This window comes from Diaphorina citri, unplaced genomic scaffold, assembly GCF_000475195.1.
Source record: "Diaphorina citri unplaced genomic scaffold, Diaci psyllid genome assembly version 1.1 scaffold25, whole genome shotgun sequence".
Classification (NCBI taxonomy): domain Eukaryota; kingdom Metazoa; phylum Arthropoda; class Insecta; order Hemiptera; family Psyllidae; genus Diaphorina; species Diaphorina citri.
The window spans coordinates 251,547-274,371 of record NW_007377463.1 but is presented as its reverse complement, the minus strand read 5'-3'; the positions used below and the strand labels follow the sequence as shown (position 1 = coordinate 274,371).

Genomic DNA, 22,825 nt, shown 5'->3' with positions numbered 1-22,825 from the left:
GAACATTAATAGCTGTATTGTGCCTACATAGATAACAGGTAAGTAAGTAGGTACAAGATGTGCGTTCATATCAAACATTATGAATGAGTCAAATTTATTTTAAGGCCCTGACCGCGATTTAGACCTGCCTATGGTGGTATGTAACCTTAGTTATCTATTTGATAAGAAGGAAAAACAAGTCTATAGGAACCTACCTCTGCTCAGTGCACATCCTAGCATGCAAACATATTAATTAGGCATTCTTATTTGCTCTACAGACTACAGGTGTATTTTTTTCTACTGATGACATGTTGGAACTTGGATAGGTATTGAGTTGTAGAACAGAATTCATAAGATACAATTTCTTTGACCTTGTTGGGAATCAAACTTGATTCTCCCACATACGAGGTGACTGTTGTGACTATTGTGCCATATGGGATCTGGCTCATAGATACATAGGTACCTAATTAAGTTTCTTTTTGTATCCTAAAGGCAGTTCCTAAAGGGAACTGCTAGAATAGGAGGAATGATGAAATGCAAGAAAGAGAATAAAATAATGAAAAGAGGAAAGAAGTGGGAAAGGGAGGGAGGGAAAGTAAAATAATATAACACAATTTAAATATTTTGAATTAAGAATAAAAGTCACTAGACACACCTACACACTCACACACATTTAATTTGTAGTGACAGTTTCTTATTCATTTTTTATAATTTCATAAAGTACCATTCATCTAATGTTAGTTGTGTTTGATGATCCAATTAATAGTTTCACAAGTGTGAGACATGTCTGGGTATATAAATACACTGGATTCTAAGAGCATGAGATGTTTATCTATTCTTTAATACCTATTCATATTAAACATACAAGATGTTATCAAATTGATTAATATCATCTCTTTCATTGAGATTTATATTTTTTGTTAGGTACGGTTTTAATTTATCTAGTAGGTACATACATATGTAAGCAATAATAAGTAAGTAAATAAGTACATAAAATTGACTTACATGCTGTGAGACACAGTGGGAGCACTATCCTCAGAAGACTAAGGGAGATGAGTAGTTTGCTCATTTTTTCTGAAATCAATAGAAGAGGAAAGCAAAGGTAAAAAAATGACAAGGTAGAAAATAAAAAGGTTTTCATAGTGTGTAATGTATTTTTCATCTTCATATGTGTTGATTGTAAATCAGTGTTAGGTATAAAATAATGAGTTATGACTTAGTACATAGGTACATAAAAATACTTTATTTGCCACCTGTTGAATTCAAGGGATTATTGACTACCTACTTCATTGCAAAATTAACCTCCTACACTATGCTCCACTTTATCATTTATTCAAAACTAAAATTATTCCTCAGAAGACTAAGGGAGATGAGTAGTTTGCTCATTTTTTCTGAAATCAATAGAAGAGGAAAGCAAAGGTAAAAAAATGACAAGGTTAAAAATAAAAAGGTTTTCATAGTGTGTAATGTATTTTTCATCTTCATATGTGTTGATTGTAAATCAGTGTTAGGTATGAAATAATGAGTTATAACTTATTATTACATAAAAATACACTAAGGTCTTATAGTCCCGAAATTGAAAAGAGGAGGTCAGGAAAGGAGATTAAAAAAACCGAGGTTTGGTAGAAGGAACTGACACTACTGAAGTCTTATCGTCCCGAAATTTAAGAGAGGAGGACAGGATGGGAGAAAGTCAGCCGTTCTAAGAACGAAACTTATCCCTTCAGGATAAAATCTGCCCCGGGCGGGAATCGAACCAACAATCTAGCGCTTACAAGACAAATATGCTTCCCTCCAAGCTATAACTGGGCGGGATTCAAGATTGGTATGGTAATAAAGTCGCAGTTTTACCTTCTTTGGAAGTCATATAGCCCAGGTTGTGAACTACTGATCTTATTGAATCAATGGTCAATGACATACTTATGAGTACGAGTAGGTCAAATGTACAATGAGTGCATCTTATTTAGTCCGCTTTTGTGTTCGAGTGAAGAAGATGAACATTTTGATTTGGAGTTTGGAGATGCTCTTGGCTTCGAATACCACCTGAGCCACTTTTTTTTTTCTTTTTTAAAAACTTTTTTTTAACCTTTTGAATTGAATAGGTACTACATACATTCTTGGGTATTGGGACAATCTTCTGAACTATTCTCTCTTTCTCTCTTCCTCTCTATCTCCTTCCCTCCCTTTTCTCACCAGTTCACACATCTAATTGTTATTTATGTCTCTCGTGTGTTCAAGAGAGAGAAAAAAGGGAGGGAGGAAGACAAGAGGGAGGGGGAGAGAGGGAGGGGGAGAGGGAAAGGGAATGAAAAAAAATGCAAAAAAGGAATGTACCCAATAGGCAAAACACTACTTACTATAAATTAATAAACATAAAAGCTCTCTTCCTGTCTCCCTCTTCTCTTTCTTTTCCTCCACTTCCTTTTCTTCCTCCTCCTCCTCCTCCTCCTCTTTTTATTCTCCTTCCTCTTCCTCTACTTCTCTTTCTCTTAGGTACTCCCATTCTTCTATTTCTCTTCCCCCTTCTTCTCCTCCTCCTTCTCCTCCTTGTCCTCCTTCTCCTCCTCCTTCTTCTCCTCAACTTCTTCTCTGCCTTCTCCTCTTCCTCTTACTACAAGAGTCTTCTTTTTCCCTTCCTCCTACTCCCCTTCTTCCTTTTCCTCCTCCTCTTCCTTCTTCTCCTCTTCCTCTTAATCCCATTTTTTTCTCTTCCTCCTACTCCTCCTCTCCTCTTCCTCCTACTCCTCCTCTCCTCTCTATAATACTAAAAAAAAAAAAAAAAAATACACAAAATAGTGTTATCAGAGGGAGTAGGTACATCTAGGTAAACATCATTGTGCCAGGCCAAATTTTGTTATATCTACCTACTTCATTTTGTTCCAGAGCTTCACAACTTGAGTTGAGACTGCAAATTGAAGCTTTGACTTCACAACTGGACAAGATCTCTGCAGAACAACAGACTGCAGTTCCACTTGATAGTTACACTAGGAAATTGGTGGATGCCCAACAGAAAATCTCAATAGTCGGCAATATTCTGCAAACCACACAGGTAGCCATGCATTAGAAATTCATGGGTAGCTAATAGCTAAATGAATGGCTAAGAGGCAGAGTGGACCAAGTCCAAAAAAAGTGGTTTGAGATAAATGCAGTGAAAATTTAGGCCAAAGTTTAAATAGAGACAGCCATTTTGTTTTTGCTCTCATTTCAATACAACACTAAAGTGAAGTTTGTGACCAATATAAAAAGTAGATCTTTTCATGCTCTTTCCAATGATATAGATAACTCAAAAAGTTGATTTTTAGACTTGGTCTGCTCTGCCCCTTACCCATTCATATATGTCATGAAACTATTGCAATGTATTTCCTAAGAAATAATCAGAATTGCTTATTATGTTGGCTGGGGGATGTTAAACAGGGAGTAGACCAGCTTAGTCTGGCTGGGAGACTTTAAACAGGGAGTATACCAGTCTAAATTTCCATTTTGTAAAAGAAATAGCAAAGGTTGATTATAAGAACTACACATTTTACGAATGGATGCCCTACTCCCTACTTGTAAGATGTGTAGCCAATACCAAATGTCAGCCCAAAGCAATCACCCTAGTTAGGACTGATAGGCTGTCAAAAAAGCCAACCCCATCTGTACATGGGAAAAGGTGAAGAAAAAGAAGTACACTGTACAACATAATAAGCAAACTTCTCCTTTTTCTTCACCTTTTCCCATGTACAGATGGGATTGGCGTTTTTTTGTCACTGTACACTACCTGAACTTGATCATATTGGATCTTTGTTTCAGGAACGGTTGGGAAGGCTACAGCACGATATTACTAAGGAGACCAACAGAAGAAAGTCTTTACTGGAGCCAGGATCTTTGACCAGTCCAAACTAAAATGGCTCAACTACCCACTCCTGTAAGTCATGAGAATATAAAGGAGAAAGAATCTATGGAAGAACAGAAAAGAGGGAAAGGTCAAAAAGTCTACTAAATGGGGGAAAGCTAGGGAGAGGTTAATATTAAAAAGGATGTAAAAATAAGGATAATAAAATAATTTCCATGTACTTATGTAGTAGATACCTTGATTACCTATGGTTAAAAAATCGTTTGACATGTAACAACTCAATCCCAGGAATTCATTTTCAAACTTCCCTCATGCAAGCTCCAGAGGTCACTTGATAACTGAAGAAATTTTATTCCATAGGTCTATAACATTGAACATATTCTGAACTCAAATGTGTACGAGCCAAGTGAAGACACATTCCTGCTTCTGGATGCTTTAGAGTCCGACCTACCCAGTCTAGAATGTCTCAATCCAACCTTAGTAATAGAGATAGGACCTGGGAGTGGTCTAATCATCACCGCTCTGGCTAAACTATTGCAAGGCAAAGCCCAATGCCTGGCTGTGGACATTAATCCTAATGCTTGTGTTGAAACTCAAAACTCTTCTTCTTCTTCTTCTTCTTCTTCTTCTTCTTCTTCTTCTTCTTCTTCTTCTTCTTCTTTTCAATAATCTGGTACCTAAAAGCTCGAACTGTTTTTTATGGGCACAAACTCATTTAAGGATTTAAAAGTAGGGTGTTTAAAAGCAACAATCACACACAACCGACTGTGCTTTGGGAAAGTCGTGTGATGTTCTTCCCAGATGTTTATGACATGTGGTAATGTTGTGTATGTTTACTGAGCACCATGAGGTAAATACATCATAGAGCTAAATAGGTACCTTGTACTATTTTGTGCTGCGTAAGAAAAAGCTACACATGCGAAATTCGCTAAGTTAGCACCAGATTGAGAACAAAAGAAAAAAACTTGACTTGCAAATTTATTTTATTGTTCCCAGATCTACTGTGGATTTTTTGATCCGGAGAGCTAGCAGCCAGTTCTCTAGCCTAGTTAGCTCGGAGAGTAAGCCGTCTGCCTTGTAAGCGCTAGGTCGCGAGTTCGATTCCCACCCGGGGCGGATTTTATCCTAAAAAGATAAAGTTCGTTCTCTCAACGGCTGCCTCTCTCCTATGCTGTCTTCCTTCTCTCTTCGGTTTCGGGACGATAAGACCTTAGCAGTTACAGTTCTCTCTGCCAAACGTCTTGGAAAAAGTACTTATGTAAGGTATTATCATCAGATCATCACTTTTACACTTGTAACTTTTATTATTCCATACTTGCGTGGAGCAGACTCCACTGGCTACAGGTAGAAACTAGCATTTTTCCCACCCATTTCTCGTCTGGCTGATCCTCAATATTATTGATCATTTTGATGTCCTGATAGAATGAAATTTTATGAGTCGATTCCTCTCGGCCAATCCACTCAAGGTGTGCCATCTTCATGGGAAACCCCTTGGAGGCATTTTCTATACGAGGAATGAGTAATGCGCTGAAGAGAAATTGCACAGATAGAGAGAAAATGTGAGTGGTGCCCAAGTGTCGTGCTAGACTTGGTCCTGTGAGGGAGGATTGTAGTTAAGTAATAGGTAGGTACTGTTTGTAGCTAAAAACATAAAATAGGTAAATACAAAACTACAGTAGGTAAGTTATTATTTTTCTTTTTTAAGGCAATGATGATAAAATTTTCTATGAACTCACCAAGTTCAAAATTTGACCTCGGATTTTTAATTTTATTTGTGTGTTTATTGTTTGTTTCATCAAAACTCTTTAACGTTTTGACCAATTTTCATGAAACTGGGCGGAAATGTTCAACACACAATGGAATTTTCCAGTTAAATTTAAGCAAAGGTAGAAGGGCTTCCCTTCTCTGGAATGTAAAGGTAATCTTGAGAAATCTACTAAAGAAAATTTCAATCATGAATGGAAAAATTCACTTTTTTGTACTGTCGCAAAACTTGGTCTGTAACCATCCTACGGATAGGACCGAACAGCTACAAAATGGAGGCAAGAATAAAAATCTACGGTGGAACTATTTACGAGGTTCATGCTTTCGGTAAATCACATCCATATTGCTATCAGTTGGTCATTTCTTCTCTGCCTTCACACTCTTCTTCACTACAGCTGGTCCTTAAGTCTCCTTTGCCTTGGAATCCATAAGAATCCTTTGCTTTAGAATCCTTAGAGAATAATTTGCAATAAGTTTTTTTCCCTACTTATTAAAGAGGTGATTACCTTAATTTAGAACCTATTTATATCCACGTATACCTACATAGAACCTATGTATGATTTATGTAAATCTAGACAAGTATCTATCTGGTTTTATCTCGGTGCCTCTTGTAGATAATGGTTTGTGATTTACCATGTATGGATTGTCTGGTTACTTGCCTATTGAGTGTCGACTCAAAAGACATTTTATCGGAGGTCCTCTTAAAAATAAAAAAAAAAAACTATTTTCAATACCTCGCATTTCCCACTTCACACTTCGCCTCCTACCATGCGTAAGAAAAAGCTACACATGCGAAATTCGCTAAGTTAGCACCAGATTGAGAACAAAAGAAAAAAACTTGACTTGCAAATTTATTTCATTGTTCCCAGATCTACTGCAGATTTTTTGATCCGGAGAGCCAGCAGCCAGTTCTATAGGCTAGTTAGCTTGGAGGGTAAGCCGTCTGCCTTGTAAGCGCTAGATCACGGGTTCGATTCCCACCCGGGGCGGATTTTATCCTAAAAAGATAAAATTCGTTCTCTCAACGGCTACCTTTCTCCTATGCTGTCTTCCTTCTCTCTTCGCTTTAGGGACGACAAGACCTTAGCAGTTATAGTTCCCTCTGCCAAACGTCTTGGAAAAAGTACTTATGTAAGGTATTATCATCAGATCATCACTTTTAACGTTTATTATTCCATACTTGCGTGAAGCAGGCTCCACTGGCTACAGGTAGAAACTAGCATTTTTCCCACCCATTTCTCGTCTGGCTGGTCCTCAATATTATTGATCATTTTGATGTCCTGATAGAATGAAATTTTATGAGTCGATTCCTCTCGGCCAATCCACTCAAGGTGTGCCATCTTCATGGGAAACCCCTTGCAGGCATTTTCTATACGAGAAATAAGTAATGCGCTGGAGAGAAATTGCACAGATAAAGAGAAAATGTGAGCTGTGCCCAAGTGTCGTGCTAGACTTGGTCCTGTGAGGGAGGATTATAGATAATAGGTAAGAGGTACTGTTTATCGGTGTGCTTGAAGTTTGGGGTGCACTCAGCCTCCTGAGGACAATTGAGTAGCTTGGAAGTCAGTCAAAGCTACTCATGTAGTTTTTTCTTCTTTTTTTACTGAAATAAAATTGTATAAATTCACCAGTCCTCCGTCCTATCTAATTAGGATACTTTTATGACCTTTTACATTCCTACTAATTTTATGCTCGAAAACTTACAGGTAGGTAGGTATTAGATGTTGTAAATACCGAAATACCTACCTACTTGTACCAACCTAGGCTAGGTAGGTAAGTAACCTGACCCGAGGTTATTCAAGTCCACACGCTCAAGTAGAGACTTGTAGATTCGGTAGATAGTCCGAAAAATTTATGATCCGACGGAAGAAAACCTTGTGGTCCACATTGTAAAGTTTGGTTTTGAATGTAGACTTGATAGTCGGAATTTCTGCTGGCCGATTTTTGAGGAATCAGTTTTCATACATTCCTTTCATCTGCCTCCACATTGTAATGTATTTCTGTTGGAACTTTAAAGTCATCTTTCGATCTGATCCTTTTGAAGGCATCATCTACGACAGGCCTAATGGAATTAAATGAAACTAGACTGGCAACTAAGTTACGAATGCCAAATAGGGACATAAATAAAGTTATTTGATTTGGCACCTCCAGCAAGTCACCAAACAGAGTAGCAAAGCCTACCGGATATATTAAATACAATAATAATAGTTATTGATGGGTACGAAAGAATAAAGGCCGAATGTAAGGCAATGATAGCATTCGTAGGGAAGACAAAAGAACTTCACACAAAAAAGAAATTATTTTGGGGCAAAGGAACAATAAAACCGGTGCTCTACTGTCTCCTTCCGAAATTTCGGTTACAATTTTCTCTAATTGAAGAGTGTGAGAACAAAAACGGAATTCCAACCATGTCCCAGTAGCACATTTTATTTGTAACTGGAGGGCAGAATATTATTGATATATTGGCAATAACCAATCAATATCCCCAATACCTGTCCAATACAACTCAACCAAGTCAGGTGATTGTGACCCTGATGTTAGAGGAAGATTAGAGCCATTGAATTCCTTCTTTGGTCCATCTGATTAGTGACAGATTCCTAATAAATCTGACCGGGAGGTCAGTATGTAGAGCAGTGGACAGGTCACCACTCATGATGTGGGAAGTAAAGGTTGGTGTTCTCCCCAATACCTGTCCAATACAACTCAACCAAGTCAGGGTACATTCCCCAATAAATTACTTTGATCGAGACAGGACAATAAATTGGCCAAATACAAATCATCGCTGTAATTATAGGGACTTCGTAGCTTCGTACACAGCAATGTTCTAGCAACAGGTAAGGTACCTTCAGAGTTCAGACCCAGTGTTCAAAAGGTAGGGTGCCTACTTATTATCCATCAAGGGTTTCCGTAATTTGGTCAGAGGTACCTATCATCTAGTAGACCCAGAAAGAAATAGGTACCGAATTTTGTGATCTAGAACTTGAAATAAAAACAATTTAGGTACCCTATCATCCTAGCAAATACCTTCCTTTGGTTCTGTTTCCGAAATCGGATCACTATTGATTCTGCTTTTTGTATGGGGTATCCTTTCAACTGCTAAAGTCACACAGGGTTTGAAACTGTCTACTATCAACAATTTGGTAGATTTGACATCTCCACTAATTTTTTACACTTTGGTAGATTTGACATTACTATTTTTTTTTAACAATTTGGTAGTTTTGACATCTCCACTAATTATTCAACATTTTGGTAGTTCTGACATCTCCACTAATTATTCAATAATTTGGTAGTTCTGACATCTCCACTAATTTTTCAACATTTTGGTAGTTCTGACATCTCCACTAATTTTTCAATAATTTGGTAGTTCTGACATCTCCACTAAATTTTTAACATTTTGGTAGTTCTGACATCTCCACTAAATTTTTCAATATATTTCGAATTCGATCATCTCATCTTTCAGAAAAATTTACAAATCCAGTCTTCATGATTATTTTGACTCTCCTGTTAATTAAGTATCCTCTAGAGCACGAACTTTTTCCGAAAGGCGCTTTAAACGAGCTTTTGGGAATCCTTTCTGTCGGAAATGGTGAAAATTGAAGCTTCGACTTTGGCCCTCCCAACTTTAAAACGTTCAACGTGAACTTTTGAAACCCATTTATCCTATCTTCATTATCTTGGGAATGCTGTGAACATAGCCCAACAAAAATTGTCAAAGGTATCACTAATATTGGTATGGGTATATTCCTTCTTCCCCGTGGATGTATAATTGTATGGGCAGGCCAACAAAGTCAACGTTGGGTATTGGTTCTCAGCAGCATCGAGATCGTACAACCTATCTATCTACCTACCTATTTTTTTTTATATTTCTTCAAAAGTGTGGGAAATGTGAAATGAAACAAATGAGTGGTAATAAAATTAAACCCCTAAATTTTTTTTTTTTTTTTTTTTTTTTTTAAGAGGTTTGATGGACTTTTTTAGAGGTTTGATAGAGGAAACTGTATCTAACTGTTAAGGTCTTGTAGTCTCGAAAGCGAAGAGAGAAGGAATACAGGATAGGAGGAAGTCAGCCGTTCCGAGAACGAACTTTATCTGTTCAGGATAAAATCCGCCCCTTTTGGGAATGGAACTCGCGACCTAGCGCTTACAAGGCAGACGCGCTGCCCACCAAGCTAACTAGGCTGGTACAGAGATTCATTTTTAGGGCAATGATAGAATTTTCTATGAATAGACCAAGTGAATTCCACTCGGATTTTTTACTTTAATTCGTCGATTTGTCTGTAAGTTTGTTTGTTTTACCAAAACTCTAATAAATTGTTTGACCAATTTTCATCAAATTAGGCAGAACTGTTCAACACATCAAGGAAATTTCCCAATTAAATTCAAGCAAAGGACAAGGGGCTTTTATCAAATCCCTTCTCTTGGATTTGAAAGTCTTGAAAAAATTATTACAGGATATTTGAACCATGACTGGAAAAATCCATTTTTTGCACGATCAAAAAACTTGGTCTGTAACCATCCTACGGATAGGACCGAACAGCTACAAAATGGAGGCAGGAATAAAAATCTACGATGGAACTATTTACGAGGTTCATGCTTTCGGTAAATCACATCCATATTGCTATCAGTTGGTCATTTCTTCTCTGCCTTCACACTCTTCTTCACTACAGCTGGTCCTTAAGTCTCCTTTGCCTTAGAATCCTTAGAGAATAATTTGCAATAAGTTTTTTTTCCCTACTTATTAAAGAGGTGATTACCTTAATTTAGAACCTATTTATATCCCCGTGTACCTACATAGAACCTATGTATGATTTATGTAAATCTAGGCAAGTAACTATCTGGTTTTATCTCGGTGCCTCTTGTAGATAATGGTTTGTGATTTACCATGTATGGTCACTTACAAATGAGTTGGAACTTACAGCTCGGAACATTGGATTATTGGTACCTTATGTCTGGGTACCTTACAGTTAAACGATCACAACAAACTCAATCGGGCAGTGCTGCGAATCACCCTGCACAGAAAATTGTAAATCTTGAAAGTGATGTAATTAGTAGTTAGTTTAGGCAAATGGGCATCTTCACCAATTTTCTGATTTAGCTAGTAGTATGGGCATCTCCACTAATTTTCTGATTTAGTTAAGAGTTTGGGCATCTCCACTAATTTTCTGATTTAGCTAGTAGTATGGGCATCTCCACTAATTTTCTGATTTAGTTAAGAGTTTGGGCATCTCCACCAATTTTCTGATTTAGCTAGTAGTATGGGCATCTCCACTAATTTTCTGATTTAGTTAAGAGTTTGGGCATCTCCACTAATTTTCTGATTTAGCTAGTAGTATGGGCATCTCCACTAATTTTCTGATTTAGTTAAGAGTTTGGGCATCTCCACCAATTTTCCACTGTCAACTATGATCACACCCTAAAATATTATCAGCTTTATGGGATGTATAAGGAATGATACCTAAATAGTAAGGATTGATACCTAAACAAGAATGTGACGTCAGTGTTACGAGAATACAGATTTGAATCCGAAGTCCACCGCACTAACCACTATTACACAACATTAAATATGGTTTCTACGAGAAAATCATCAGCAAATAAAGTAGTTTAAAGTCATAGTGCTCCATATTGGTCACGTTCTAAGTTAGGTACGTCTCAATCACTCTTGCAGGCCGGGTTAGAAATTGTCAGATCTCTTGGGTAGAAAAAAGTCGGCCATAAATCCTGCTTTTATCGAGATAGAATCTGTATGCCATCAGGAACGGTCGGTACTTATCGTGAAGGGAAACTTCTCTGTTTTTTTTTTTTAAGTTTTAATGTTATCCTCCACACATGGCCTTGTTGCTTAGCGTGTAAATAAATAAATAAATAAAATAAATAATGTTATCCTCTAACTTCTAAGGTTTTTAGTGACGAGGGTTTAGCCTAGATTTGGTGACAAGCTACCCGCCCCCTCACATGGACCTCACCCAGCCTGAGTGGGGCCGGGAAAAGCGAGCAGAAGGCGATTGCCCAGTTGCTAGGAAAAATCCAGCCGTTCCGAGAACGAACCTTACATGTTGAGGATACAATCCGCCCCGGGCGAGAATTGACCCCGCTACCTAGCGCTTACAAGGCAGACGCGCTACCAAACAAGCTAACTAGGCTGGCTGAGTTTGCACGTCCAGGCCTGAGATTTTCCACACATTTATCAAACTACACTTGAGATCAACCATTATCCGAGGTTCTATCTTGTTTTTCATACATTTATCATGTGTGTGTAATTTATATCTGGTGTTTCGTATGGGCACAGGAAAAAATGCTGGGTACAATCCCCCTCCTTTTATATATTTTACCTGCAAAAGCTCATGATGTTTTCCTCAAGTTCTTTTTTTCCCCTTCAACAAATTTATTGACATTCTGAGTAGACATCTTCCTAAGTAGGTATTTGATTTTTATTTTAAGAAGGTAGACATAACTTGGTAGGTAATAGGTAAGTATGTATAACTTTTTATCCCTTGATAACTCATTTACTATCTGTAAATGAGCGGAGCGTAAGGAGACCGGAGGGTTACCTACTCATTTTTCTCTTGAATATCTTGTAGAGGAAACTTCTTTAGTTTCACAATTCTTTACCACTTCAGTACCACATGCGTCACAAAAGAATCAAAATCAAATTCAACCAGATTTTCCGTTAGCTTGGAATTTTACTTTCAATTCCAATTCAATTCATTTGTTTGGATATTTGACTTTTGAGAATAATTTGAGAATAACACAGCAACATTCAATTTGGCTTTGATCAAGACTAATAATGTTGTTATAGTCAAGTTGGGCTGCACACGGGAAAAGGCAAAGAAAAAGAAGAGGTGTCAAGTTCTACTCAGTCTACGATTTAGGGTGTTTGAACAAAACTTGCCTTTTGTTACGGCTGCCAAGTTCCCACTCAGACAAGGGTTAAATCCACTTGGTCTGAGAATAGAGATGTTGCATTACCGTGTCTGCCCACGCAGGTCTGAAATTTCAACTTGTTGCTGATGCCTACTCGAGACAGCTCAATGCATAACACGAATAATTTATCTGTCCTTGTCACAAATGCAGTCTACGGACCATTATTTTAAACTAGGGTCATTTGGACTGCGCCAACAACTTGGAACGGCCTGGTTATTGTGTGTTCTAATGTTAATGTTGCGTCTATTAATACGTATAACTGATTTGTATGATCTTTTTTCTTTCAAACCTGGTTTACTTTTGTGCCCCAAGACAGACATTCAATCCGATGAAATCCGCCCCGGGCGGGAATCGAACCCGCAGCCTAGCGCTTACAAGGCAGACGCACTACCAACTAAGCTAACTAGGCTGGCTGATAATCCAATGTTTAAACTGTAATCCTGCTAATGACACTGGCTTGTTTTCACAAGCCAAGAACTTCGATTACCTTGAAAGCACAAAGACGAAAAGCTGCGATCCCACCGGGGTTTCAACCCGGGGTTTCCGGCATGTAGATTCGTATAAGTTAAACCCATCCCTTGGGGCAATCGCCCCAACAGAGTGGACTTAGAGTGGACCTAAGTCTCAGAGTGGACTTACAGCTTTACTTGCTCCTAGAAGGCTCTGCATCTGCAGTCTTATTGGGAGATTCAACATTCACTCATTTGTTACATGTACATATAGGTCTTAATAAAAATTAATAAAGTAAACGGTTCAAATTAATCGTCATCAAATTAATAAAAGAGGAGCTATCAATTCAGTCGTAATCATTTCTAAATGAAAGAGAGCCCCTCTTTAGCAATTCCTCCCCTCACGATAAGTTCCGACCGTCTAAGCATTACCTCTGTAATGAACACATTGTGACAATAGTGTGACCATAGTTTTGTTACACTCCTCAAGTGATGAGTGACAATTTGTGACACAAGAGTTGCACGCTCGAGTTTTGATCCCGTCAACAGTTGGCCGAGTACGTGGAATTTGCCGGCGAAGGGCAGTGTGGTCGGGGTGCTGGCTAGGTTTGTGTTTCCCATGGAATTCTCCCGTACCCTCTCGCCTCTCCAGGACGGTTTACAGGGGGGCAGTTCGGTCCGACTTTTTGCGAGCCCGAGCTCAGGCTCCACAAGGGCCTTTGGAACCAGTTCTTCCCCCGAAAACTACGTTAAAATACCAATTTCCAGGCCGCGGGTTCGATTCCACCCTCCCCCGAGCGGCGGATTTTATCGTAAACAAATGAGTTCGTTCTCCGAACTGCTGGCTTTATCTTATCCTGTCTTCCTTCTCTCTTCGCTTTCGGGACGATAGGACGTTAGCAGTTACAGTTGCCTCTATCAAACCTCTTAAAAAAAAACAGTACCTAATTTAGTTAAGACTAGGTAGGTATAAACTGCCCTGCGCTTCTCCCGCGCGCCACACTCCCAAGGAGCTTAGGCCTCGCACGAAATTCTCAGAACTGCGGCCCGCGCCGCGTCATAAACATGTCGCATTAAATAATTGCGGCGATCCCCGACGACGGATTTACGACGCAATGTTGTCACATCACTCATGTTCGGATGATGACAGCCATGCAGGTGACGAAAGGTGCCGGAGAAATTCCTAGGCTGGTTTTTTTATGTGTTGCTATTGTATTGGTCATATGGTCAAAAAATCGTTTGACATGTAACAACTCAATCCCAGGAATTCATTTTCAAACTTCCCTCATGCAAGCTCCAGAGGTCACTTGGTAACTGAAGAAATTTTATTCCATAGGTCTATAATATTGAACATATCCTGAACTCAAATGTGTACGAGCCAAGTGAAGACACATTCCTGCTTCTGGATGCTTTAGAGTCCGACCTACCCAGTCTAGAATGTCTCAATCCAACCCTAGTAGTAGAGATAGGACCTGGGAGTGGTCTAATCATCACCGCTCTGGCTAAACTACTGCAAGGCAAAGCCCAATGCCTGGCTGTGGACATTAATCCTAATGCTTGTGTTGTAACTCAAAACACATCTGAATCTAATAGAGTAAAGGTAGATATTTGAAATAAATTTTGTTTAAATACTAATCAAATCACAAGATTATTAGAAAAGCTCTTTCAGGAGAACCCTGTCTCTTGAAGTAAAAAAAAAAAATATCTGGTGTGAACATCACACGACTTTCCTCAACCTATTGAATGATGCTTATTTTGGGTGTTCTTGTTCTTATAGCCAAACTTTTACAATATCTTTAACCGTTTAGTCGGTATAGCTGAAAACCGCCCAAAAACGGTCAAAAATCGCAAAAAGCGGTCAATATACCGCCAACCGCAGCACAGCTTTCCTATCAAATCTAGAAATCAGGCCTTCAGGCTCAGCACCAGCAAATGTTGATACAGTGTGGACCGGTTTATTGTCAATCCACCACACAATTTTAATATTGTCATCACTTGTTACAATGGAGCACTGACCACGAGAGAGGAGCTTTGGTTCAACCAACATCTTTGAGGCATCATTGGCTCTGTTTATTCTCAGTGTCCCCAACACAAGAATATGTTCTTCTTGTAAGTATCTGAGAAGTGGTAGGGATGTGAAAAGATTGTCCATGTACAATTTGTAAAGATCAATTGATCAATCATACGTACCTCTTCTAACACCTTGTTCAAATTCAGTCTTAACGAAGCTACTGTCAAATATTCTTGTATCGTGAGCAGATCCAGGCCATCTTGCTATGATATTGTAAAATTCCATGTCCGGTCCAGCAATAAATTGAACGTTCAGAGAGAAGTATCCCTTTCTATTTCTGAAGTTCTCTGCATTGTCTCCTCCAGGACTGATAATTTCAAAGTGGGTACAATCAATGACTCCAGAAACCCCAGGAAATCGGGCAATGTTGTAAAACTTAACATGTTTTTGCCTTAACTCATTATTATTTGGGGATTTTATGAAATCACCACAGTGATCAGAAATCTGGTCAGCCATTTCTGATATCACATTGCATACTGTTGACTGACTGATGCCCAACAGACTATTTTGTTCAATATTTTGCATAACATAACTATTTTGTTCATTTTGACTTGCAATTTGCAATGAGAAACAAAAGAATCTTAAATCAAAACCAGCTATCAATGGACTGTAGAACTCGAGGTTGTCACATTTGACATCTACATACCAAATTTCAAGTCCCTAGCTCTTACCGTTCTCGAGATATTTTGTTTACAGACAGACACACACACACATACGATTTAGGCTCTAGGGACCTCAAAACGTGTTTTGGCATTAAAAACTGACCATCGAAAATTTGACCCGATTACATTACTCTCCTTCCTATAGGATAAGGAAAGTGAAAAAAAAGAAGAAGCATTTTTATATTCCAAGATAGGCACCCACAGATTGATCTTCACCTAGGTACTCAACATTATTAAAATTAAGTTTCACAATGAGAGAAGGAAAATTAAATTTATCCCCTTTTTCGATGCATTACCTAATGCATTGAAAAAAGTGGATAGATTTAATTTTCCTTCTTTTGTACTTAATTTAGTGCATGTTTTTCCCCCCCAGGTCGAAGTGATACAGTCAGACCTGCTGAGTGGACTTAGGAGAGAGCAAAAGATTGATGTGCTCGTGTTCAATCCTCCCTATGTGGTGACTCCATCTGAGGAAGTAACTGAGGGGGAAGTGATTGTCCGAGCCTATGCTGGAGGCCACAAGGGGAGAGAAGTCATGGACAGGTAAGATATTAGTTGAATTGTTTCCTGCCTTTTCTTTTTTCTACTTCTTTCCAAATCTATTTAGTTAAATAGAAAGAGGTATTTGATTTATCAGACAAAATCCTTTTCTTATCCCGTAAATTTCGAGGCATGTAAATTCTTCTGGAGGCCACAAGGGGAGAGAAGTCATGGACAGGTAAGATATTAGTTGAATTGTTTCCTGCCTTTTCTTTTTTCTACTTCTTTCCAACTCTATTTAGTTAAATAGAAAGAGGTATTCGATTTATCAGACAAAATCCATTTCTCATCCCGTAAATTTCGAGGCAAGTAAATTTTCGTGTGCATCACTTCACTACCCACAGCCAGACGCTGCGCCAAAAGGCAGAGTCGTGATTCCCGCTTTCTTTCATTCTGTTTCAGATTATTTCCCCTCTTATCGTCAAGTCTAAGTGACAAGGGTATCCTGTATCTTCTCGTAATCAAGGAGAATGATCCGGAGGACATAATACACCGCTTGAGTCAATATGGGTTTATTGGTAAAACCCTTCTCACACGACAGGTACCAGGAGAGAAACTCTCCGTGCTTAAATTCACAAGATCCTGTGATGAGAAACAACTGTGAGACTTTGATTTTCTTTTTCTTTTTTAGTTTAATTTCCAATATGCATTTGGGTAAAAATAATATGAATGAAAGGTATATTCTTACGTAAAAGTTGTAAAAAATCAAAGTTGGAAGTCAAAAGGGCGAAAAAATATCTTCAAAAGTTAAATAATGCAATTTTTTATTTGCTGTTTCAAAGAAAAAAGGTGGCATGTGAAAAAGGCATGTGTGCAGGGGATCAAATTGTTTGCTGCTGTGCATCATGGTAAATGAAATATTGCTCATCTAATGAGCTATAAAATGTAATGAATTACTAAAGAATTTGTATAATGAAGGATTGCTTTTATTTTTATTATTTTTTTATGTTTATTTTTTCATTATAAAAAACAATTAAGGGGGAAAAGGAAAAAACCGTTTGGTTATAGATAATGAGAAATATTTGTTCCAGACTTTTTTTGAACATCTTATACCTATTTATTTAGAGAGGTAGGTACTTTGTCTTGCCTACTTAGTGTGGAAGTTTTCCATACATTCTAGACAAACAGGCTCCTTACATTTTACACATATGTATCTACTTCGCTTTGTACATTTTTCATCATGGCATCGGGGTGCAGAAGTTGTTACCAATTTCTTTGGGTAATGTGATAATCTATCATATCTGATTTCTAGGGCAACTTTTGGTGGTGCACACCTCTTCTTTGCAGGAGGTTCATCTTCACCATGGTCTTCGGTTGGTCGGCCTCTTTTCTTCCTTAGCTGCTGTGCTTGCTGTTTCCCAAGAGTTAGAAGTGACGAGGCTACACTGGCCTTGAAGTCCAAAAATCTCATAGGGTGTCCAGTTTTCTTCTTATAAAGCAGCCATGCATTTACTAGTGCAACATTTAAAATCTGAAAAAATATTCTTGGGTACCATTGTTTATTCTTGAAGCCATGGGAATAGTGGGCAATCATTCATAAAGTCCACGCCCCCCATGTTCTGGCCTTGAAGTCCAAAAATCTCATAGGGTGTCCAGTTTTCTTCTTATAAAGCAGCCATGCATTTACTAGTGCAACATTTAAAATCTGGAAAAATATTCTTAGGTACCATTGTTTATTCTTGAAGCCATGGGGATAGTGGGCAATCATTCATAAAGTCCACGCCCCCCATGTTCTTATTGTATTCACCAATGCTATGCGGTCTCGAGAGAGTTGTTCTTTTCTTTGCTTTCCTATCAAATCTAGAAATCAGGCCTTCAGGCTCAGCACCAGCAAATGTTGATACAGTGTGGACCGGTTTATTGTCAATCCACCGCACAATTTTAATATTGTCATCACTTGTTACAATGGAGCTCTGACCACGAGAGAGGAGCTTTGGTTCAACCAACATCTTTGAGGCATCATTGGCTCTGTGGTGTTGATTCTTAGCACTTCAGTCCCCTTTGCAATACGCCACCTGAACGGGAAAGTATGGTGTTGATAATAATAATAATACCATTTCCCCCATCAAGAGGTTACCATACAGTTCAAGACAATATGGCTCTCAAGACTGCTGACTCCAAGAAAAACGTCAATTACAGCTGTTCAAAATTTCCAACCCTTCCCGGATAGATGGGCAGTGTGTGCCGTTCTTGTATGAATGTAAAAATAAAGGCCATAATAGGTAATAATCTAATAATACTTAATAGTGTTTATTTAGACTATTTCAGAATTAGCCCACTACTATTACTGAGGTCAGATTCTCGAATTATGTATGTTAAGAATAAAACTCCATACTTCGTGCTGGCATTCAACTAACGCCAGCCTGTCTAACAAGCGAGCGTCTTGACCACCATACAAGCACCTGATGTATGGCTGACAAAAAAGTTTTTTTTTTCTTTCTTTATTCTGCCATCAGCCCATCACTATTTGGCTAAAGCTAAAACTGCTGCTACAACAACAACAACAACAATCACTACAGCAAGAAGGCAGGTATAAATTTCTCCTATGACCTAAGCCTCCTAAGCAATTGAAAGGCTACTACTCTCACACGCTGAAAAAGAATAAACATAATAGATAATAGAATATACCCTGTTTATACTGCCGAAATGAGACTGAAAAGTCCCTTTACTCCCGTAGTCTAAATTTGGTCTTATGTTTCCCACTAACCTGTTTCCCATATGGCCAGGCATTTTTTTACCCGGATACACTCGGGCTTTACCAGCACCACTGGCTATACAACCTCCTCTACGATGAGACTTGGTGACTCCATGCGTGGCTGGCATACCTTTGAATCCCCATCGCTTCATCACGCCCTGGAACCCACGATCCACCCTGGAAAACAAACAAGAATTCAATTTATGGACAGATAATTTACAGTTACCTAGGAACAATCACGCCCTGGAACCCACGATCCACCCTGGAAAACAAACAAGAATTCAATTTATGGACAGATAATTTACAGTTACCTAGGAACATAGTAGGTGCAAGTTATACAGTATGTATGAAAATGTTTACAAACACTATCATCAAATTTCTGTCAATCCCCATAGGTGTACCATTTTGGGGGAATTTTTATCTACATATTTGCATTATTAACATTTTAGTGAAAACTAGGGGTTGTTCCATGAAGAAACTTTATACAATTGAGGAACTTAGATTGTCTACTAAGATACAAAGGTGGTCTCTTCTTGATCCCTTGTGTACCTCGTCCAGTTTTGTTTAGAACTATTGCACTGTACGAAGATGCAACAGTTTTTGTAAAATACTCTCAATACCTTTTACAAGAAATGAGAAAACTTTCTTTTAAGATTTTGCACTCCCGACAGAATACCTCATTGTGATTAAGTGTGAAATGGTACTACCAAAAAAGAGGATGAATGGATGATCCATAACTACTGAAACTCACGTTAGACCGCGGACATCCAGAAATTCCCGAGGTCTGAAATGTGCAGCAGTGAGTGGAGTACCAGGAGGCAACATCGCGTCTGGAGTGATAATGAATCTGCACAGTTTCTTCTTGGGAGGAACGCCAGAGTTTTTGAACAAGCCACAGTATTCCTTGGTGTACTGTAGAAAATATATATCAAAATATCACATAGCAGTACAATATTGTACATAATATTGAACAAAAATCTATATTACGAAAACTGGGGCTAACAACAAGACATTTTGATTATCTTGGGATCATTTCATTCTAAACAGAGCTGGGTGCAGAATAAAATTTCATCCTCAGTAATATTAGACATGACAAGCCAAATGGTTACAGTCAATGTCTAGTTCTCATGAATTTTCAATGTCACTTACCAATGATGGATCTCCACTTTCAGCACCCACTAACAGACAACCCAACTTTCTCTTGGGTTCTCCTCGATAGGGTTTCCTATTGGGCTTAAACTCTTCGGGGGGTATGTATTTGATAATATGATTGTCAACAACCTATGGAAAGAGGAAATGAGAATAATAATTCTTGTTATATAAATCACATTAAAAAAAAAAGAAGAAGAAGAAGAAGATTAAACACTAAAAGACCAAAACCAATTCATCAAATAGGGATGAAGACCTTCTAATGGGAAGATAAGTATAATATTTTAATCTACATTAAGTTTATTACTTTATTACTATTACGTTTAATTAGGTAAACATTTACTTAAGTATGTTATAACATCGGATTTATACCTAGGAATAAATAAATCAAAACAATTGGTCTGCTTTCAAAAAAAATTTTCAAATCAGTTACCTGGACAAGAGTTGTTCGACATTTCTCGCCATTTTTCATCCATAATGGGTACTGTCCAATTATTTTGCCTATCAGACCTGTCCTTTTACTGGACGTGGTTATTTCAAGAGGTTGTAAAGGCTCTATTTTGAGTGGTGTATTATAGGTTTCAATGCCACTCTTCACTGCAGGTGCTCCACATTGGTCGTGCACAACTTCTTCAATAAATGCTTTGTTGTTGCGGGTCAAATTCTCAATGTATTCCTAAAAGGGAAAGGATATAAAAATTAATTTGAAAATAATATCATGTGAGAGGAAAAAATAGAGGAGATTACTAGGGTATGAGACATAGGTTTGTATGGTCATGGATCAAATTAAAATTGTCAGAAAGGAACAAAAAAATTCCAATAAAATTTTGGTATAAAATGATGAAATCCAAATATTTTAAAACTAATCTAGGCGCACGGCAGTGCGCCAGGCCAAGTTCCAGCCTAACGCACACATTCATATTCTCATCAATACAAACATAATTATTGGCAATTGAAAATATTCATCACTTGAAAACTTACAGCTCTCTCTTTTTGTAGAAACCACAGGGGGTATTTAACCCTTGGGGGTCTGATCCAAACTTTCTTCTGTCTGATGTTGATGACTTCACTACATCCAAAGCTAGAAAACAGAGTGTAAAGAAGATAATCTAAACATTACATGAGGCATATTGATATTAGTACCTACTTGGATTTTTGGAGTTGGTATACAGAACCAAGGGCTTTCCTGTAAAAAAAAGTTGCTGTCTAGAGATGTGGTACAGCCAGTGTTATGAAAATCACAAGTTCAATTTTAAGGTGTGTATGAACATAGTTGACCGGCCATCAATCAACAAGGGGAATCAATGTTGTCAAGGCAGTATGGATGGCTCAGTCAACAATGTCAACATCAATGGACGGCCGGTTGACCATGAATTTATATTATAGTGATCTTCCAATAACTTAAAGCAGCAACCACATTGCATGACAAGTGTATAATGTACTGTTTAGTTCCAGTTTTCCCGAAGCCAGTATTTTTACCGTTAGCATACCCTGAGAGAACTTTCATTTGAAAGTTTTATTAGGTACTTACAGGAAAGGCGTTTCAAATATATTGCTCTTTCTGGAGAGTATACGGTTGCAATTCGACAGAGCCAATCTCAAATTATGATTTAGGGCCATTTTAGCTTGACAGTAGGTTGTAAAGTATGAAGAAAAACCCCTTAGGGGTGTGCAGGCCAATGTTCCAACACAATCAGTTTTTCATTTTCCTTCGGTTTTCCCCAATGTATAAGGATGTAAGCATGAAATCGGCTTGAAACCTTTAAAAAATCAAACAGAATCAGGCACACTACCACACACAGTACCACACTACAGGCCAACCAATGAGCCAATTTCCATTCCAAGTCGGATTTCGGAGATAAATTTAAAATCTCGCGCCATCAATGACCTAGACGAAAATGCGTTTTCATGCAAGGTGATTTAAAAAGGGATTTTTAATATCCCTCATGATGGTGAAAAAATCCCTCGCGTTTTCTACCTCGTATTTAAAATCCCTCCAAAATTTTATCAAAAGTGCGTTCTGCGTTTAATTAATTTAATTTTTCTCTACTGATAATAAGTGATAACAGTCCTTGGTTATTTTGTGATCCAAGATAACTGACAGGTACTTTACACAGTAGAAGAAGTACCTACACTTTATTCTGACATAAATGCAAACTGACATCTTTGATTTGTTCACTTGATCTCAACCCATCATTTGCCATTTCTGCCAGGTGAAAAGTGGAAAATTCAAGATGAGCACCTATGAGGTAAGTAACAGCTTTTGTAAAGCCCAAAGTGCCTTTCTAGATTAAACTGTAGACCTAGGGGTTAAAGCCCAATAAAAAGTGATGTCCACTCTGCCTATGTAGCTACCTCTTCCATTACTTCATTCCTCTATTCAGTCTATTCTCATATTATCCCAGAAATACCTTTTAAGATACAAGAGTCCACCCCCTGATTTTTGGCTCAAAGTAACCCTCACTTTCTTAGTTATGTCCCTTCAGAGAGCTATCATCATGAAAGGGCTATTTTAAGAGTTTTCATAGCTTTGTCAATTTTCCTTTCTCATCTTTTTTTTCCCCTCACTTCTTTGTTCATCTTTTGTGTTCTCCTTTCGCTTACTTGAAAGTAGGTAATAGAATAGGGACTTGTGAATCAACTGGCCTTCATTTAAAGCTATGCCTGGTTCAGAAAAACCTTATAACTATTTTGAACATCATAAAAAACCTTAGAACTATTTTGAACATCATATGTGTTGCATGCTATTTTAGAGTGCAA

General features: G+C 38.1%; 3 protein-coding genes across 3 annotated transcripts; 1 reads left to right on the top strand and 2 right to left on the bottom strand.

Annotated features, from left to right (window-relative positions):
* The first annotated feature begins 2,852 nt into the window (after positions 1 to 2,852).
* Positions 2,853 to 17,584, top strand: LOC103509997 (hemK methyltransferase family member 2). The gene is made up of 5 exons (XM_008474638.3): positions 2,853 to 3,028; positions 3,772 to 3,886; positions 14,285 to 14,548; positions 16,055 to 16,224; positions 16,624 to 17,584. The coding sequence occupies exons 2-5, from the start codon at positions 3,866 to 3,868 to the stop codon at positions 16,823 to 16,825; spliced, it is 657 nt and encodes a 218-aa protein (XP_008472860.1). The 5' UTR covers positions 2,853 to 3,028; positions 3,772 to 3,865; the 3' UTR covers positions 16,826 to 17,584.
* Positions 17,016 to 18,125, bottom strand: LOC103509989 (piggyBac transposable element-derived protein 4-like). The gene is made up of 2 exons (XM_008474626.3): positions 17,786 to 18,125; positions 17,016 to 17,611 (listed from the first exon to the last, which is right to left on the bottom strand). The coding sequence occupies exons 1-2, from the start codon at positions 17,927 to 17,929 to the stop codon at positions 17,309 to 17,311; spliced, it is 447 nt and encodes a 148-aa protein (XP_008472848.2). The 5' UTR covers positions 17,930 to 18,125; the 3' UTR covers positions 17,016 to 17,308.
* Positions 18,122 to 21,924, bottom strand: LOC103510112 (39S ribosomal protein L3, mitochondrial). Its single transcript, XM_008474761.3, has 7 exons — positions 21,597 to 21,924; positions 21,047 to 21,146; positions 20,499 to 20,741; positions 20,066 to 20,197; positions 19,668 to 19,828; positions 18,929 to 19,093; positions 18,122 to 18,236 (listed from the first exon to the last, which is right to left on the bottom strand). The coding sequence occupies exons 1-7, from the start codon at positions 21,683 to 21,685 to the stop codon at positions 18,122 to 18,124; spliced, it is 1,005 nt and encodes a 334-aa protein (XP_008472983.1). The 5' UTR covers positions 21,686 to 21,924.
* Between the last annotated feature and the right edge of the window lie 901 nt (positions 21,925 to 22,825).

Excerpts from the sequence above, each read along its gene's own strand:
- LOC103510112 (XM_008474761.3), bottom strand. The coding sequence starts at position 21,685 with ATGGCCCTAAATCATAATTTGAGATTGGCTCTGTCGAATTGCAACCGT. Across the intron at positions 20,198-20,498 it reads GTCGAACAACTCTTGTCCAG|GTTGTTGACAATCATATTAT; the intron begins GTAACTGATTTG and ends CTCTTTCCATAG. Across the intron at positions 19,829-20,065 it reads AAAGTGGAGATCCATCATTG|TACACCAAGGAATACTGTGG; the intron begins GTAAGTGACATT and ends TATTTTCTACAG.
- LOC103509989 (XM_008474626.3), bottom strand. The coding sequence starts at position 17,929 with ATGATTGCCCACTATCCCCATGGCTTCAAGAATAAACAATGGTACCTA. Across the intron at positions 17,612-17,785 it reads TGAGATTTTTGGACTTCAAG|GCCAGTGTAGCCTCGTCACT; the intron begins GCCAGAACATGG and ends TTGGACTTCAAG.
- LOC103509997 (XM_008474638.3), top strand. The coding sequence starts at position 3,866 with ATGGCTCAACTACCCACTCCT. Across the intron at positions 3,887-14,284 it reads TGGCTCAACTACCCACTCCT|GTCTATAATATTGAACATAT; the intron begins GTAAGTCATGAG and ends TTTATTCCATAG. Across the intron at positions 16,225-16,623 it reads GGGAGAGAAGTCATGGACAG|ATTATTTCCCCTCTTATCGT; the intron begins GTAAGATATTAG and ends ATTCTGTTTCAG.